Source organism: Mizuhopecten yessoensis, unplaced genomic scaffold (genome assembly GCF_002113885.1).
Source record: "Mizuhopecten yessoensis strain PY_sf001 unplaced genomic scaffold, ASM211388v2 scaffold3253, whole genome shotgun sequence".
NCBI classification, from domain to species: Eukaryota; Metazoa; Mollusca; class Bivalvia; order Pectinida; family Pectinidae; genus Mizuhopecten; species Mizuhopecten yessoensis.
The window spans coordinates 130,005-150,729 of record NW_018404952.1 but is presented as its reverse complement, the minus strand read 5'-3'; the positions used below and the strand labels follow the sequence as shown (position 1 = coordinate 150,729).

At 33.8% G+C, this 20,725-nt stretch overlaps 1 protein-coding gene across 1 annotated transcript; it reads right to left on the bottom strand.

Moving 5' to 3' along the window:
- Positions 1–7,057: 7,057 nt before the first annotated feature.
- LOC110447263 lies at positions 7,058–20,212 on the bottom strand. The gene is made up of 7 exons (XM_021492836.1): positions 20,089–20,212; positions 18,719–18,889; positions 16,510–16,676; positions 10,590–10,683; positions 9,957–10,077; positions 9,092–9,164; positions 7,058–8,434 (listed from the first exon to the last, which is right to left on the bottom strand). Exons 2-7 carry the CDS (start codon positions 18,852–18,854, stop codon positions 8,075–8,077), a joined length of 951 nt encoding a protein of 316 aa, XP_021348511.1. The 5' UTR covers positions 18,855–18,889; positions 20,089–20,212; the 3' UTR covers positions 7,058–8,074.
- Between the last annotated feature and the right edge of the window lie 513 nt (positions 20,213–20,725).

Below are 20,725 nucleotides of genomic sequence, written 5' to 3'. Positions count from 1 at the left end.
GTCCAATTGGATCTGTGAAGATGGTTTTTAGACTTCTGTTACACATTTCAAAAGTAAATGAATAAATAAATTGATAGACAAATCAATCAATAGCTATTAGGCATGTTGTACATTGAATTATTAGTAATTTGACAGCATGCCAGCTAATCTATCTACGACATGTACACTTAGGAAAGTTTTTAAGACACCACGGATGAAATCCATTCCCAATTGAGATAAAGAGTTTGGGGTGGGAAATCGTGCCGGGTGAAAAAACGTGTCACCTATGCCAATATGTTTTGCACATTTCTCAAACGGTTGAGAAATCGTGTAGGGGTGAGAAATCGTGTTGCGAACACAGCAATATTAGCAGGATTTCTCACCCGGGTGATAAATCATGTCGGGATGAGATATCGTGCCGTAACTCTAGCCACTTAATAGTATTCTTACCTCCCTCAACATTAATGATCTTGATTGTTTACCAGTCATTTGTTTTTACGACCTGGGAGAAGTAAATCAATGCTAAGGAAAACTTAATGATCCTCATCCATCATAATATAGTTACTATCGTACGGCATGGCCACTACATGTGTATAACCCTGCGAAATACGGTTGGAAATCATACATTATACGAATCTGCGACTCAATAGCGACGTTATCGTAAATATACAGCATGGATGGCTCCGGAATTTTGTATATGATATTCTTAGCACCATCTCCACGGTGATTTCCAATATCACCTACAAATGGAGAAAGCATACATGTATATTTTAATTAACATTTTTATTCTAGTTATCTTGTGGCGCATTAGTAGGTGTATTCGCCTTCGCGATGACACAGTACACGCGTTTATCAAGTGTGATTCATATCAGTTAGAAGTAAAAACAACATCTAATTTAAAATCTATACCATGGTACAAGTGTATTATTGGTTGTGACACAGATCTTCTTTATAGGGGTTGCCGATGAAGCTGAATACGCTTTATCTTCCGGAACACATGGATTCTTTCGCTCCTAGTTTTTTGTGAATGGTCGCGAATCGAACATTACCTTTGTTCGTATTTTGTCCAAGTTTTTTCTAATGTGAGTATGTATTACACCATAGTTGCACCGATATTTTGTAGAAAAAGGGAAACCCTCAAACATTTGAACAAAAATTAGAAATTGTCAACGCGTACAATTAAAAAGACAAAACTGTCAAAAATGATAGGATATAACAAAGTGAGACATGTTGCTGTGTTAATTAGGAATAAACATAATTAGATACAAAGCGAGAATGAAAATGATAGATAAAACCTCAAATCCAGCTGCATAATAAGAGTCTGCTGACGATCTTGATAAACACGAATATCTAAATTTAATATAACAAGAGTGACTCCACTTTTGCTTTTTTTGAAAAATAAATAAGGGTCGAACCTACTTATATATATGCAGTTTCCCCCATCCACGTCGCCGCAAGGTCCACACGCGATGGCCTCCCAGTCGTAGCTATGCGCCCCAGTTACTTGAAATGTTTTCTTTGTAGTTAACTCGAATAAATACGTATCAGAGCATCACACAAGAAGAAGAAAACGCAACTCAAATTAGAGTCTTAACAACTGCATTGACCATAGATAAAGAAAAAACAGTTTATACCAGGGACTGTTGATATAATCAGAGGCGAAGCCGAGTTTTCACAAAACAATATGCACTGCCTTTAGATATATAGTAAGTATGAACGTGTTAGACTCTTTTAATACCCATTTATGTTCAGCATTTCGCAAGAAAAGTCGCAAAGTCGTATAAAAACGGATAAGATACAAACATATGATTTTCTAATCTATGTACGGCTCGTTGGTGAAATTTAATCGAAACACTATGGAACAAAAGTTTGCACGCAGAAAGAAGTTTGATAGCCTACATAATTAAATCATTAATTTTCTTGCTTTAAAATTCTCACGTAGACACAAATGTACATTCAATTACATTTTCATGTTATAAAATAGATATAATTACAGATGTTTGTATATTATTGACCTGAACTCAAATATGTTGGAAAAATATAAGTGGTCCTTTAATTTCTTAACAATTGAATTGTATTTGTCTAATGTTCTATATATCCAATTATCAAGTAGATAATACTGTTTTCGTCAACAACAATATGTTGGATCTGGCTGTCCGGTAATGATTGTCGCTTTTTTTACGGAGAGGAAACATAAAAAACAATTAAATGATACATATAGTACGGCCAGTACCTGACTTATGTAAATCACACTGGTGATTTATATTGTCCTGAATTGTGCCTCCGTTGCAAATATTTAAGTATGTAGCTGATAGCAGGACAGTGCTTTGTCAGTCTGGACACTACCATCTATGGATCACCCCATCTCGCTCTCGTACCGGCTCCACCACCATCATGTGGAGACTGTTGTGCCATTTGTAAAATTTTAATTCTGCTGCTAATAATTGTAACATTGTTGACTACTGTTGCTGGGTGTTTAAATACTCATTTACATTTGCGAATTGAGTTGTTCCTCTATCCGGCTACAGATGTACATACAAACTAAAATCACACAAAGTCAAAAACTACCACACTTCATTGTATTTGTTCCGTTTGATCATATCTGCCTTAGAACTCCGTTAGATCTCTGTCCCGCTGCAGCTAAAATAATCAATAAAGTAACCTTATCCCGTAATTATACTTCGGATATAACTATAACGCATATTGGGTAAGAGTACTACCACTGATAGGTAGCACAGTTGGTTAGAGCGACAGTGTAATGATCGGAGGACAAGGTTTCGAAGCCTGGTCTGGCCCTGGTGCAAATTCATTTTTTGTTTACTTTCGTTATAAACATTCTGAAGAGAATCGAATTATTAAAGAAATGATTTAATGCTTTATTAATGGCGGTATTTTTTAAGGAATCGTTAATTATTATGCAAATGGTACGGAGATGCTTAACAAAATATAGTATAGCTTTACCACTCGACAGGAAACTTCTCACTTTTGATCTTACGGGAATATTGAAAGCCAGCCCAGTTGTTCTTTTTATAGAAGAGATCTTATTTCCTGTGACCTCATCATGTTATCTAGAGTAAAATCCAGAGAACAACGGCCTAAGTCAATTCTTAAATTGGGACTGATGGTACATCATAATATTGTATGCTAATGGCAGTTATATACCTTTAATTCCCCAGTGAGGCCGTTGATGGCATATATATTTGGTCCGTCCCCCTTGTTGCTGTGAGAAAACAGGATATTAGGGTTTGTTCTGCTGGCGTACAATCCAGAAGTATCATCAATACCAGTCACGTGACCCAATACAGTCCCAGGTAGGAAGTTTGGATCAGCTAGAAATAAAATTTTAATTGATCAAACTAATCGATATATCTCATTTAACACAAAATAAAGAAAATGATATTACATCGTTTAGATAGATGAAAAAACGTAATTCGGAAGACACGGAAAGACAAGAATACATACATTGTACCTTAGACATTACGACACGCACCTTACCTTATAAAGTTGAATGTAATATTCAATATGTACACACTGTCTCCATTTTTCTATGATAACAGAATCGAGTTGTAAATAATGTATTTACAGTTGTAACGGGGTAATTTTATCTTTGCCTTGTAAATCAGCGAAAGAACCATTTATCCCTGTGGAAACGGAAAGACAGACGAGAAGTACCTGTTGTGCCAGCATAATTGTGTCTCGAGGTAATGAAATACTAGATAACTACTCAGGTTTATATTTATTGGTTGGTTGTTACCTCAGCCTAGTGGAGCATATGGATGTTAGAGTTATCGCCCCTATAACTTCCTCTTGCTACTCAGAATCCGTTGTAAGCACACTCATATTTTGTCAAAACAAATTTAAGGTTTTGTATCTAAATTTTCGCTATTTTCCCATCAACCCACTCCACATCCACAAGCTGTATGATATTTAAGAACTTGTTACTGGTGGAATTTTGTTGAATCATTTCAGTTTTCAACATTGGCGGTAACGGATTAATTGCGCTCTCGCTGGGAGGAAATCTGATATTTGTGCAGAAATGAGGTAAGATGGTTGCTTTGTCACGGTCTTCAGTATTTTCTAGATGTGGTTGGTGGTCTTTTGAGGCAACACAAGTACCGCTACAGTGCAAACTTTTACCATATTGACCAGTTGTCATTCAATGAACAGTTACACTTGAAAAAAGTTTGTGAAGTTAACAAATAGTATTTGCAATTTAATAGCATAATCAATTTGAAGTGGACAGCTGTTTCCTGTGTTTACATAAAATACAAATATTTTTAATAAGACCAACTATTGTCGAATAAATAATTGGTAAAGTGGGGAAAATGAGGTGTACATCTGTTCCCAGTTATCACTTAATTTGTCCTTATTTCAATTGTCCCAAGTTTTGCAATTTTGCACACAAGTTTGATCAAGTTGATCTGCCCTATGACTCTAATTTAGAGTCGGTAACCACATATGTATGAAGCCGTGGCCATATAATCGCCAAACCTTAAAAAATAAAAATATCATATTAGCTAAATCGGTGTTTGCGTTTTTTGTGTCTTTGATAATTGATCACATGCTCGTAAGATAATAGGGGCATTGCAAATTTCGAATGGTCCATGGCTATTTCGTACATTTTATTTTTCTATTTTTATGTTTTTCAAAATATATATCTGTGTTTGGGGAGGGAGTGGTAATAGAAAGCTGATCTAAGTGATTACTTTCTGAAATCTAATGAAGACACTGTCAACGAACATATTTGAGCGCAATCAAATTTGAGCGCCTTATCGAATTTTAATTGATAAGAGCATTCATGGATTGGCGCACCAAGGAAATATGCACTGGAGAACAACATGCAAGAACTGCAATTGGCGCATTCATAATTTAGCATTATATTTAAAGACCGAATAGTGCTTAAATAAGACTACCTCTAAAGCGTGAACGCTTAGATCACAGTCTTCTTATAGTTTTATCAAGATCAAAATCAGCCTTCATTATATTATTTATTTTTAGTGACTCATACTAATTGTTGAGATAACATTACTTTGCACCTTGGCCCAAACTCTTTTTACATGAGTCTATTTTTGATATCTGTGTCACGCTTTCTTAACTCTTTATCGGTTCCTAAACGGAACATTAATGCTATAAGTATATTTATTCTTATATGAAATACGTTTGATCAGCAAATGATTCCAGTAAATAGAATACATGTTAGCTGTGGATACACTTTAGTTTGTCAGGCTTCAATGGGTTTTTACGGAAATTATCCTCCAAACTGCACAAACAATCCCTTTCTTTTTTTCTCCAACAGTTGGTGTCCGTATGAAACTTGTAAAGCGTAAGAGTTGTTCTCCTTGTGCAGAGGTGAAAGAAAATGGTTGTTAGTGATCAAATCCGTCACGAAAAGATTCCTGAAAAAACGATGATTGTTTATTATGTTATCTTTCTTTCAAGACAACATAAAAAATGAGATCACAATGGAAAATTCTTGCGCAAATACCATAATGTTTATTTCATTTTGAATGAATTTTATTGCCGCGGCATCAAGGATACAGTTGGATCATTAAGCACATACATTGCCTATTAAAGCCCTTTGCCAAAAATTCACATAGTTCATACATTCATATATATAGAGAGAGATTATTATAGCGAAGATGTAAGATATGTTCAAATGAATAGGAGAATGCTAAAACTAAATAATACATGTTCGCAGAAAATAATAATTAAAATATCATAGATTTCAACAGAATACTATACATAGTCTAGTGTTTGGCTAGAGGCACTTCAAAGGAACCAGGCATAGTACATTGTATCTACAAAATCACAAACACACGAAGTAATTCTATCATTTTGCTTTTAACTTCAATTATTATAAAACCGAATTCGTGTGCTGTGATCTAAATATCAGTATTCAGCCATATGACGTGTAGGTCATGTAAACTCGTACCCGTCCTGTGATTATCATTATCTACCAGCCTTATCGAGTGCAGTTGAAAATATTACGGCGAAATTGCCGTATATCGACCGTTATTGTCAAAATTGAATTTACTTTCGTATTTCTGGGTATTGTTTACACTATATCATCAAAGTAAGCGTATGTAAATCATAGGCGGATGCAGGAGGGGGGTCCAGGGTGTCCGGACCCCCCCCCCCCTTTTTTTACCACCGATTTTGTTTTTTTTTATTTAAAAACTTACGCCTAAACATGTCGCCTCGTTTCGCTCGGCCATATATTTACTTACCGCCGTAAAGATATTTCCCAATAGCATGAGACTACTGGTGTAGGTTCGGTACTAATGTTAATCTTATCAAACCCTATAGCTAGTATAGATGCTTGTTTCTACATCATACTCTACGGAAATCATAAGGTACAATTCTATTTTTGATTTGTATTCGCTTGATAGGCTTAAACACGGAATTATTTGGAACAATAAAAAGATACCGGGATGGAACATGAATGTTTTAACCTGACAGTTGACAGCCAGACACAGATTTATTGGGGGGATGGGGTAGCTGCCGTACGCATCCCAACCCCCATCCAATCCCCCTAAAACTTCACAAAATTAACTTGAACTGTCTACTATAACCTCTCAACAGACACACACACACTAACGTTTTCAAGGGTGTGAGGGTGTGTGTGCAAATGGAAATCTTGCCTATAATAGGCATGATTTCCATTTGCACAAGTAAGGATTATTTTTATCGCATCTCAGAATCCGACAACTACCCGTCATTGCCCGCGGGTCGGGTAGGGATCTTGATGGAGGGACGGAATATTTCATGACAAGCTACACCTGTGATTAAAAGTATGTGCAAAGTCCTTCACATATATATATCGTTTAACGATTATATATATTTGTGTAAAATGACGCAATATCGGACGCGCGGACTCGCAATGTTTGGTAAAGACCCCATCATGTTAGTAGTTACTTGATCTGACACTGTACTTTCCTCTCCAATACGTATATATTGACATTCATCCTCGCATGCAACGGCTTATATACATGTACGTTTACATGTTTTTGAAGATACCTAATGACGTCATAAAACAAAAATGAAAACGAACTATGAAGATTAAATAGCAAAGCCGTACTGCATTAATATTAAAGCACACAAGGATAACAATCGAAGTCAAAGAAAGTACGGATGGAAATATAAAATATACAGGTGTAGCGTGCGACCCATCTAGTACCCGGAAATAGTCAATAAATGATGTAGTACAGATTGAGAACAATCGAGTGTTTTTTCAATTATAAGTAGTGAATTTTATTGAGAAAAACACGCTATTTATATATGTTTGGATGATAAAACAATAACCGGTCCAGTGAGGCAATCAAACAATTATCCTCATTTTGTTCTCAAACGTACTTAAAAGCCATCTTCGGTCATCTAGGATTTCAATTTTTTTCTGGGTGAGACCCCCCGTACCCCTCTTCCAAGAAGGGGCTATCAGCCCCCCTCTCGTGTTCTCCCCCTAGTTCCGGCCTACGGCCCGCGTCCGGCGGCCTTCGGTCCTCACATGACCTTTGGCATGAAGTTGGAACCCCCACCCCCCCTTTTAAAAAATGGTGGTTCCGCCCATGTAAATGAACACAAACACGTCAGAAAAATCATCGGGTGTGACGTCATCGGAATGTATAAATTTCAACAATGTATGTAAACATTTCAACAATGAATCTTTTTTATGAAATCACTAATGAAATTACTAAATAGTAATGGAAATCCCCGGGTTGTTGACGTACACATATCCATGTACACGGTGACTACGCACACGAGAATGCCTGTCGCCATCGAGTGATAATGACAATGAGCTCAACAAAGGTTATTGAGTCAATAACATTTAAAACTGTAAATATTTCGTTTTCATAACTTGATTATGTCTGTAATACTGTTGTATATATTAAAACTACCAGCACCCAAGCATTTGGAAAGTCATTAAGCATTTAAGCAAATATGAAAAATTGGGTTTTAAAATAAGTGTAAACTTTAATAACAAGAAAGTTTTTGTGCATATAAAGTATCGTATATTTTCTTGTTTGGTTACTTTTAAAATGTCCGAGGGTGCAATAGAACAACAAATATAAGCACAGCAAATGTCGTACTGCTGGTGTCATTGCCTTGCGTAGTAATACAGATTCTCGTGGTGTCCCTCCGCGACAGTATAGTACCCTCTCCCATTCGCATCCCAGGCGACTGATTCTACGTTCTTCTTATAGTGGAACGGGACACCTATCGGGTTCTGAATAAATGTCTCTTTAATGCCGATTCCATCTACTACCTGCCAATAGAATATCTGATGGTGGGTCTGAATTATAATTTCTTGACCGCTTTGGGAGATGTCCCCGCCCGTCGGGTCGTTATTTCCTGTCGAGAGTGGGAGGGTGACAAGGTTACTGACCGTGACTATCGCTGTAGAGGTATCCCAAGCGGAGCTTTCAATCATTCCCACCTTTCCTTGGCCGTCTGACACCTGTCCGTAAAATAACATCTGGTTATGTACTCTAGAGACTAAAATGGAGAAATGTTATCCTTTAAAATAATATCATTTTTGTCCAGCTGGGCCGAACATGAAATGATACACAGCCTCACGTTATCCAGTGAAGTACCATGTCACTCGCTACACAAAATGACTAAACTTGTTAAATCAAAGAAAATCTCTACACAGTATTATCTACGTGTGCTTGAATTGCACCATCCTCAATCATACAGGAGTTACGTGCACTTGCCTTCTCTGCACTCCTGGAATAAATCATTAACAAATCCAGGGTTCAGTGTGCGCAGTCATGTGGATGAGAAAAGATTCTGTGATGCTTTTCAAAATAATCACGCGGCCATGCATCGGTAAAATGGAAAAGCTTTGAAGTCGGCTGTCGCTCCTCTGTAATCTAGATATCAGCCTAAAAATTGGATCGTTTGTTTTCTAAAAGTTGGATCTTTTTTATTCTTGAGACCGACCAAATAGCTAACCGCGTGCCTTCAACTTTGCTACGACATGTTCCTGGGGTGCAGAGAGCGTAAGTGAGCGAAGCCCCTGGAGTATTGAGGATCGAATGTCACAATTGTCCAATTTACTATCTTCAACAGCAACAAACACATATTTGTACATGTGTTTGAAGATTGAGTTTACCTTTGATATGATGTAAAGGTTCCGATGCTGATCCACCATAAGTGTTTCACTGTCCTGTTGATGTGGGTTCCATCTGCATTTATAAACATTTGTGTCAGGTATAATGACGACATGTTAACTGCACTTTATGTAACACTTATCCTTATTACCAGTAATTGTTCCAAATTAACGATTTATTTGGGTTTTTTTATTTAATTTATTTGTTACTCGAGTGATGGTTGATTATCATGTTTATCAAACACTTGTTCGTTTATTTTCAAATTGTAAAAGACGCTCGATAAACCTTCCGTCTTTATACAATTTGAAAATTAGGTACCTCGAGTTAGATCAACTTGTAAATCAAACACTAGTTTGGGATCTCTTTTTATCTTTTTAAAACCTTATGAAAAAAGACGATATTAAAACACCGTATTATAGGGAAACAGTGATATAATTATTAATAAAAAGAAAGTTGGTAATCGCAATCTTTACGTTTATCTTATTTTAGTAGTTAGGCGCTCAAATGGTTCAGCTGTAACTAAAGACAGAGAGAAAAAGTTTGATGTGAAAAAGTCCGAGGTGATAATGATTTCAGGATCAGGTAGGTTTTTACATTGTATACAATTTACGATCGACGTGACTTTGAAGGTTACACATTATGGACGTTTTTTAGGGGAGGATGCAGACCTAGAACAGATCTAGGATACCGTAAGTTAATTTATTATTTGTTAAGGTGTTTTATGACTACAGTCTCCTTTAGCCTGTGTTACATTTTGTATAGACAGGCTGCCCAAATCGTGCACACTAAAAGTGAAACAAGAAAGAGCAAACATATTGATATATCTATATGATAAGGATAATAACAATAAACATAACGTGTGCATACATAAAACGAATCTGTGCGTCGACATCGACAGTCACGTCTCCATGAGAATTTGTGATCAATGGCTCCCGAATTTTGTAAATTATATTCCGAGCACCATCTCCGGAATGATCGCCAATATCTCCTGCAAAATGGAGAATACATTTCGAAAATTTGATTGATATAACGTTTTAATCCTCCTTAAATAGCATTGTCGGCCTTACAAGTGGAATAAGGCGAAACAGCATTACGATATAGAAAATCAAAGTATCGAATTATGCCAATTTTTATTTTGTGTATCTGCTTTTAACGAATCATAGTCTTTCGAGAAATAATTCAGAATAAATGAGACAAAATAAAGAGCTTTTAACTGGATTTAACCTACTCCTAGGTTTACGTGTGTAGAGATATTAGGAAGTGATTCTGCTAAGTTTAAAATAATTACAGGGACATTCTTTGTTCATTTCAAGTTTGGATTTCATTTTAATTTCATTTTTATTTTAATTTGATATTTATTTTGTATTGATTATTAATCGAGTAAACCAAATTATAGAAATACGAAAGGTACCATTTTTACGTTTTCTATAACAAACCCATTCACTTTCAGTTGACACCCCAAAAATAAATATCATTATTTACTCCGCGTTTCGAACCTACCTATATATACACAGTCTCCTCCATTTACATCACAAGGTCCACAAGCGATATCCTCCCAGTCGTAGTTATGAGCGCCATGCACGTGAATGGTTTTCTATCAAGTAAAATAAAAATTGTAACCCAAAGCGTCAACAACAAAAAATAGAATAGCACTTAACATCTTTAGCAAATTGATAATATTAACTAAGTAGACATCAACAGAAAATACTTCATTGACTGTAAACTTTACTTGGACACGAAACAAGCTTCAATATAAAGAATTATTGTTTCCAGATAAATACGTCCTAACATTTAACATACCTAAGGTTTGTTTCACTTTGCGTGTAAGTATAACATAACTCGCTTAAACAGGAACAAATTAAAACAATTTTATAATCTCTATATTGAGAGACACAATACAAAACAATCTATATACATTGACACAATATAATAAAGTGTACATGTTTATACGGAGTAACAATCCTATATAATATATATACAGTGACACAATACCAAACAATCTATATACAGAAACACAATATCATACAATCTATATACAGAGACACAATATCATACAATCTATATACAGAGACACAATATCATACAATCTATATACAGAAACACAATGTCATACAATATATATACAGAAACACAATACCATACAATATATATACAAAGACACAATACAATACAATCTATATACAGAAACTCAATATCATACAATCTATATACAGAAACACAATATCATACAATCTATATACAGAAACACAATGTCATACAATCTATATACAGACACACAATATCATACAATCTATATACAGAAACACAATGTCATACAATATATATACAGAAACATAATATCATACAATCTATATACAGAAACACAATGTCATATAATACATTCTATATACAGAGACACAATATCATACAATCTATATACAGAAACACAATATCGTACAATATATATACAGAAACACAATATCATACAATCGGTATACAAAAACACAATATCATATAATACATTCTATATACAGAGACACAATGTCATACAATCTATATACAGAAACACAATATCATACATTCTATATACAGAAACACAATATCATACAATCTATATACAGAGACACAATGTCATGTAATCTATATACAGAAACACAATATCATACAATCTATATACAGAAACTCAATATCATACAATATATATACAGAAACACAATATCATGCAACCTATATACAGAAATACAATGTCGTACAATCTATATACAGAGACACAATATCATACAATCTATATACAGAGACACAATATCATACATTCTATATACAGAGACATAATACCATACAATATATATACAGAAACACAATATCATACAATATAAATACAGAAACACAATATCATACAATCGGTATACAAAAACACAATATCATATAATACATTCCATAAACAGAGACACAATGTCATAAATCTATATACAGAAACACAATATCATACAATATATATACAGAAACACAATATCATAAAATCGGTATACAAAAACACAATATCATATAATACATTCCATAAACAGAGACACAATGTCATAAATCTATATACAGAAACACAATATCATACAATCAATATACAGAAACACATTATCATGCAACCTATATACAGAAATACAATGTCATACAATCTATATACAGAAACACAATATCGTACAATATATATACAGAAACACAATATCATACAATCTATATACAGAAACACAATATCATACAATATATATACAGAAACACAATATCATACAATCGGTATACAAAAACACAATATCATATAATACATTCTATAAACAGAGACACAATGTCATAAATCTATATACAGAAACACAATATCATACAATCTATATACAGAAACACAATATCATACAATCTATATACAGAGACACAATGTCATACAATCTATATACAGAGACACAATACCATACAATCTATATACAGAAACACAATATCATGCAACCTATATACATACCATACAATATATTCTATATACAGAGACTCAATGTCATACAATCTATGTACAGAGACACAATAACATACAATATATATGATACAGAAACACAATGTCATATAATCTATATACAGAAGCACAATATCATACAATCGGTATACAAAAACACAATGCCATATAATACATTCTATAAACAGAGACACAATGTCATGTAATCTATATACAGAGACACATTTTCATACAATATATATACCGAGACACAATACCATACACTATATATACAGAGACATAATACCACACAATATATATACAGCGACACAATACCATATAATATATATACAGAAAAACAATATCATACAATATATATATATAAAGACACGATATCATGCATTCGGTATACAAAAACACAATACCATACACTATATATACAGAGACATAATACAGAGACACAATCCCAAAAAATCTATATCCAAAAACACACCATCATGCAACCTATATAAAGAAATACAATGTCATACAATATATATACCGAGACACAATACCATACACTATATATACAGAGACACAATGTCATATAATCTATATACAGAGACGCAATGTCATACAATCTATATAATATCATACAATCTATTATATACAGAAACACCATATCATACAATATATAACACAATATCATACAAGATATATACAGAAACATAATACCATACAATCTATATACAGAGACAGAATATCATACATTCTATATCCAGAGACATAATACCATATAATATATATACAGAAACACCATATCATACAATATATATATATAAAGACACGATATCATGCATTCGGTATACAAAAACACAATGCCATATAATACATTCTATATACAGAAACTCAATATCATACAATCTATTATATACAGAAACACCATATCATACAATATATATACAGAAACACAATATCATACAATATATATACAGAAACATAATACCATACAATATATATATATAAAGACACAATATCATGCATTCGGTATACAAAAACACAATACCATATAATACATTCTATATACAGAGACACAATTTCATACAATATATATACAGAGACACAATATCATACATTCTATATACAGAGACATAATACCATATAATATATATATAGAAATACAATATCATACATTCAATATACAAAACCACAATCCCATACAATACATTATATATACAGAAACACAATTTCATACAATATATATACAGAGATACAATATCATACATTCCATATACAAAACCACAATACCATGCAATACATTCTATATACAGAGACACAATACCATATAATATATATACAGAAACAAAATAACATACAATATATATATACAGAGACACAATATCATACATTCCATATACAAAACCACAATACCATACAATATATTCTATATACAGAGACACAATACCATATAATATATATACAGAAACACAATATCATACAATCTATATACAAAGACACAATATCATACAATATCTATACCGGGACATAATACCATACAATATATATACAGTGACACTAAACAATACATTCTATATACAGAGACATAATACCATACAATCTATATACAGAGACACAATATCATACATTCTATAAACAGAGACACAATATCATACATTCTATATACAAAAACACAATACCATATAATACATTCTATATACAGAGACACAATATCATACAATATATATACAGCAACACAATATCATACAATATATATACAGAGACACAATAACATACAATATATATGCAGAGATATAATATCATACATTCCATATAAAAAACACAATACCATACAATACAATCTATATACAGAAACACAATACCATACAATATATATACAGAGACACAATACCATATAATATATATACAGAGACATAATACCATACAATATATATACAGAGACATAATACCATACAATCTATATACAGAGACACAATACATTGTATCATACAATATATATACAGAGACATAATACCATACAATCCATATACAGAGACACAATACATTGTATCATACAAGATATATACAGAGACATAATACCATACACTATATATACACTGAGACATAATACCATACAATCTATATATAGAGACACAATACATTGTATCATACAAGATATATACAGAGACATAATACCATACACTATATATACACTGAGACATAATACCATACAATATGTTTACAGAGACAAATATCATACAATATATATACAGAGACATAATACCATACAATATATATACAGAGACATAATACCATACACTATATATACACAGAGACATAATACCATACAATATGTTTACAGAGACATAATATCATGCAGTATATATATACAGAGTCGAAATAGCATATAATCTATATATAGAGACTTAATACCATACAATCTATATACAGATATGCAAAACCATATAAGCTATATACCGATACGCAATCCCAAACACAACCGTAGCTAAGTGTGGTGGAGGCTGATATAATTGTCAACTTTTGAAATAAACTCCTTTTTCCGACCAAGCTAATAAGCTTGCGCTTTCAGTTTACCAGGTAAAGAGTTACAACTTTGGTCAACTTGACACGAAGTAGATATATATGATGTAGCGTCACTCTTCATCTACTGCAATGCACAGTCCATCAATCAATTCAAATCATTTACAAACAATCAACGCTTATAACCGAAAGAGCTTAATAGTACGTGTACAGTAAATACATATATGTTTTCATGCCAGAGCTAAACAACTGGACCAGTCCCATCTAGCACCCGACATATTGTAACACATGTTGTAAAACGGCGTGTGTGCTATTCTAAACATTTGTTTACTAAACATGTACCTTAAAACTTACATTTTAGTTAATTACTTGAGTACCAATTAACAACAAGATATATAAATATCCCAGAGAACTAACAAACAAAACGACGTATGAACATTGACAAACAACGATGGCTGAACCAAATGCGATAGATTCGGGACATTGATTCCCGTTCACGTGTGACAATATCATGATCCCGTCAAAAGACGTAGGAGGCGACTAAATTTGGTACCTTATCTTTTCTCTTCTTTCTAAACAACTTCCTTCCTAATGTCTCTCTTGACAATGCTTCACTTTTGGCCTTTAGTTTAGCGTTCGCCACTGTGAGGAAGGCTTTGGGTTCTCTCCCCTGGCCGAGACATACCAGAGTCTGTAAAAATGGTAGTATCTACTCCTGCATAACGCTCAGAAATTCAGGAGTGGGTCGATTGGTTCGCCCGTTGTCAGGTTAATGTGACCGGGTAGGTGTCCTGCTGGATGTCTTCGGCAGTATGCTTCAGTGAGGTAGCACTAAAAAGTCGGCATCAGTACCGCGCTAACACAAGGAAACACACACGAACATATCGCGGCCTCCCAAAACACACATACATACACTAGTACTACACGCATGAATCTTGCAGATAGGGGAGGCCGTCCTTAAATTACCACAGGTGTTGATAAGACGTTAAACAACACTAAACCAAACCAAACCAAACCGGTCAAAAGAAGGAATCAAATGTGTAAGTATAGCTTTCCTATTGTGAGTTTTCTTTTTCTTGATAGCTACAACCCTACTCCCCCTACCGGTGTTTACATGTCGCGGTTAATTCGGTACTGAAAATCTTGCTTTGAATAAAATGACTTCGGTCTTTGATTTCGACTGTTGACGAACAAACGTGTAACACATGGTTTCTTAGGATGAAGGCTATGTACGAGTTTTCTGGTCGTCATCAGGATCTCGCATGGAAATATGTTGTTTCTTTGTGTGATATAAAGGTCGATGATTTTAGTATGCTTACTAGAATGCCTTGTGGTTTTGTATATGCTTGGTATTCTCTTGTTGTTGTTTTTTTTTGGGGGGGGGGGGGGGGGGGTAAAATAGTGACAAGCAATGCATGTTTTACCTTCGTTCAATTCATGTATTTTGTATACCTTTAGTTCTCCAGTGAGAGCACTGATGGCGTAGAGTTTGGGTCCATCTCCGTTGTCATTGTGGGTATACAAGATGTTCGGGTTTACTCTGCTGGCGCATAAACCGGAAGCTTCTTCAACAGCATTGACGTGACCCAACTGAGTTCCAGGTAGAAAACTTGGAAAAGCTAGAAAACAAATCAATGACTTTATTTGCAATATTCCCTTTAAAACAATATCACCCGAATGAGTATTCATTAAAATCACGCATTATGCGTTCTTAAACTAAATTCAAAGAATGTAATATCAAAGTTTTACTTTATACACGAATACTGTACGCATGAAACGTGTCGCAACGTTTCAAGACTAATTAGTCTCTTTCTCAAGCTTTTGACTGAGTGTGCGATTTGTAAAATCTGTCCATTGTATGACCCACTACTGACCTATATGGGAGAGGGGTGATAACTACACTCCAATAGTAACCTATTCGGTACGGTGTGTATACACGCTCTACCGATAAGCGAAATGTTCAAATAACGTCACATCGTTGTACAGGTACACACTACAAATCGCTCACTCAGTAAAGTAAAACTTTGATACTAGGTATTATACGTTGTTTGAGCAAAGAAATATCGGTATGTGTATCGCAGATTCAACTCAGAAGAACATTATCGAAAATGCTGATCTCATCCAAAACGGAAAAAAACTAACCATTAACTTACTTCTCAGATTGTCCTGTCAAGTATCATATATCAGCCAGCAGTTAAACAGTACATAAACAACTTTTTGTTTGTTTTTTGTTGTTGTTTTGTGAGTCGAAATTAAGTTATGAAAAGTATTACAAAATTTCATAACAAAGTTGCGGTCTTTTATTTGAACAAATTCTGTATAATTCAAGCATATGTTCTATACCGATTTACATGTACAAAATAGAATTCAAGGAGCAAACGCCTCTCATTCCAAAGTGAGACAACTATCTTCTTTTAAAACGTTTTCTACCCTGGTCTTAAGAATGCTTACTAGCAAATTTGAATGAAATATTATCATTTGATAAGGTGATGTGGACGTCATTACCTAAATTTTCAATTTTTGTCTAACGCCTTTGAAAGTTACACTAAATCATTGCAAGGTCCCACTAAACAAGTTCCATTCAATATGTTCCAAGGCAATCCTGAAAATATGGATGAATTCGTCTTGTCATTCCTATTATGTGTGAGTGTTGTAATGCTATATACATACTTATACTACATCTCCTACATACAGCCACCCTCTACTAGATACATTCATTATACATACAGCGACCCTCTACTAGATACATTCATTATACATACTTATACTACAGCTCAAACATACAGCCACCCGTTACAAGATACATTCGTTTTATATACAGCCACCCGCTATAAGATACATGTATTATACATACAGACACCCACAACAGGATACATTTATTATACATACAGCCCCCCGCTACTAGATACATTCATTATACATACAGTCACCCCCTACTAGATACATGTATTATACATACAGCCACCCCCTACTAGATACATTCATTATACATACTTATACTACAGCTCAAACATACAGCCACCCGTTACAAGATACATTCGTTTTATATACAGCCACCTGCTATAAGATACATGTATTATACATACAGACACCCACAACAGGATACATTTATTATACATCCAGCCCCCCGCTACTAGATACATTCATTATACATACAGTCCCCCCCTACTAGATACATGTATTATACATACAGCCACCCCCTACTAGATACATTTTTCATACATACAGCCATCCAAAACAAGATACATTTATTATACATACAACCACCCTCTAAAAGATATTTTATATATATATACAGCCACCCGCTAGAGGACACTTTTATTTTACAAACAGAAACCATGTTCAAGATATATTCATTATGCATACAGCCACCCTCTACTAGATAAATTTGGTAATTTTTTTATACATTTAGCCACCCGCTACTACATTCATTTATCATACATACAAGCACCCCCTACTAGATACATTTGTTATACATACAGCCACGCGTTACCAAGTACAACACTGTTTTACAAGTAGTTTTGTATCAAAATATGCACATGTGTACTGTATAAACTGATAATACATAAACAGTATATAAAGTTTCATACATACATAGAAAATAAACATAAAACTACGGTTTACTAAAAATGTAAATGTAAAGTTGTTTGCTAAAACTAACCTCTGGTTTTTAAGGGAACGGAGGAGCCGTATATCTGTCCCAGAAATGAAAAACAAGCGAGAAGTAACGTCAACATTTTCATGAACGGAGGTGGGCGTGTGAATACGGAACAGTATACGACTCCAGCCCTATACATTCATAGGCGCACCTGGTTGTCAGATAACGGAATTACTGTAAATATAGAACAGATATATTTCATAAAGGCTAAGTTTGTTTTGAACACAAACAGAAGTTCAAAAACTGTTCAGTATTCCTGAATTTGTTCTAAACAAGCTTAACCTTAGCCTTAGCTTTTAACACCAAACTGATGAATTTTATTCCGAAAATTAGATATAGTCACTTGCTTGTATTTCATATAAATGCCGAATTGCTATACACATATTTACTATACACAAATCGGTACTTCCTTTCCTCCGCTTCTAGGCAATTATTTCCGACTTCTTATAAAAGTAAGCTATACAGGGATTTTATCAAACTCTTCACCTAATACTAAATTAAATACCTTTATTTTAGCACCAACATCGAGAGTGGCAATTTTCAATTAATATACTGATTTCCCCTAAATACAACTGTTTGTAAGCAAAGAATATATCCAGATTAAATGGCAAAAAAATATCTCCTTTTAAATACTCGAACACAATTTAAAGTAAAAGTAAAAATATAACAAATAATGAGCTCGCTACGGCACTCAGTGAAGATTAATTTCATCCTTATTAACATTCCATTGACCAGTAATAACACACAAGCATCCTATGATGATGAGTCTACATGACTCGTTTTATTGGCTACTCCAGAACATGAATGTGTGAATAGATAAGGTGGTCAAACGGATTATAAAGCAACACATGTATTATATAGCATATACATGTACAATGTAGCACAACTAAACCTGAGTAAACTTAGGTCGTTAACCAAGAACTGTTATCTTTAAATCGCATACCTTGTAAGAAAACCCGAGTGTACCTCCGAATACTTGTATGAGTTCCTGATACCTATTGCTTATCCTAATTGTTTAATAATTGATCATGGTTTTGTATATCGAATCCAATTTTGTCCTTAAAATATGGTACTCTTTATTCGTATTTATTTGTTACATTTATTTTATATTATTTTTATTTTTTCTGATTTACCTACAAACTTATTACTTCATTATATCGCAGTTGCCCTTTTAGTAAATAAAGAAATATCTATCTTGTTTATATTGACATTTTATAAATAAAAAATTAATACTGGAAAACAAAAACAAAGCAATAGGATTTTTTAAATATAACGTTTAACAAATATTAAATATTATGTTTCAATACAGTAGATAATTCTTAATCTTGAACAAAAAAAATCATGTTTTTCTCTTATACCATCTATATACTTACATTTGCTTGTTTACTCTCAGTTAAGATAAACTTTGCACCTTGACCGAAATAAAACTATCATTCCTGTCCACTTCAACGGATTATAGGATCGTGACCGTGTGTGGGTGACTACACATATCACACATGTCATTGGTAAATTTGTACTTGACACTCGCTTTCAGATGATTCAGTAAAGTTTGTAATCAATCACGTAAGATGTGATGCAAATATCTCATTGCTGCTACGAAGACCGGTCGACACTTTATACACACGTAGAATTACCCTTTAAAGTAGATTTTATCTCGGCAATAATGCATATTTTACGATAACACTTGAAGTGACTACACATACATGTATACTTAATTACGCAGGTTAGAAGGACAGGGATGAAACTATCTGTTTACAATTATGATTTGCATTAAATGTGTTAAAGAAACAGTATAGTGTATTGGATTTATAGAAAGCTTAAGGAACTGTTATGTTTGAAATTCTGACAGATTTAGTTAATGATACATACATATATTTCACATATAACCACTATGTTTCCTTTACTCCTGAAATATTGCATAAACATACAAAATGTTTGTATATTTCCTGTAGCATATATATTTCCTAATTCGTCAGTCAAGCAAAATATTATGTACAAAGGGATTTTTCA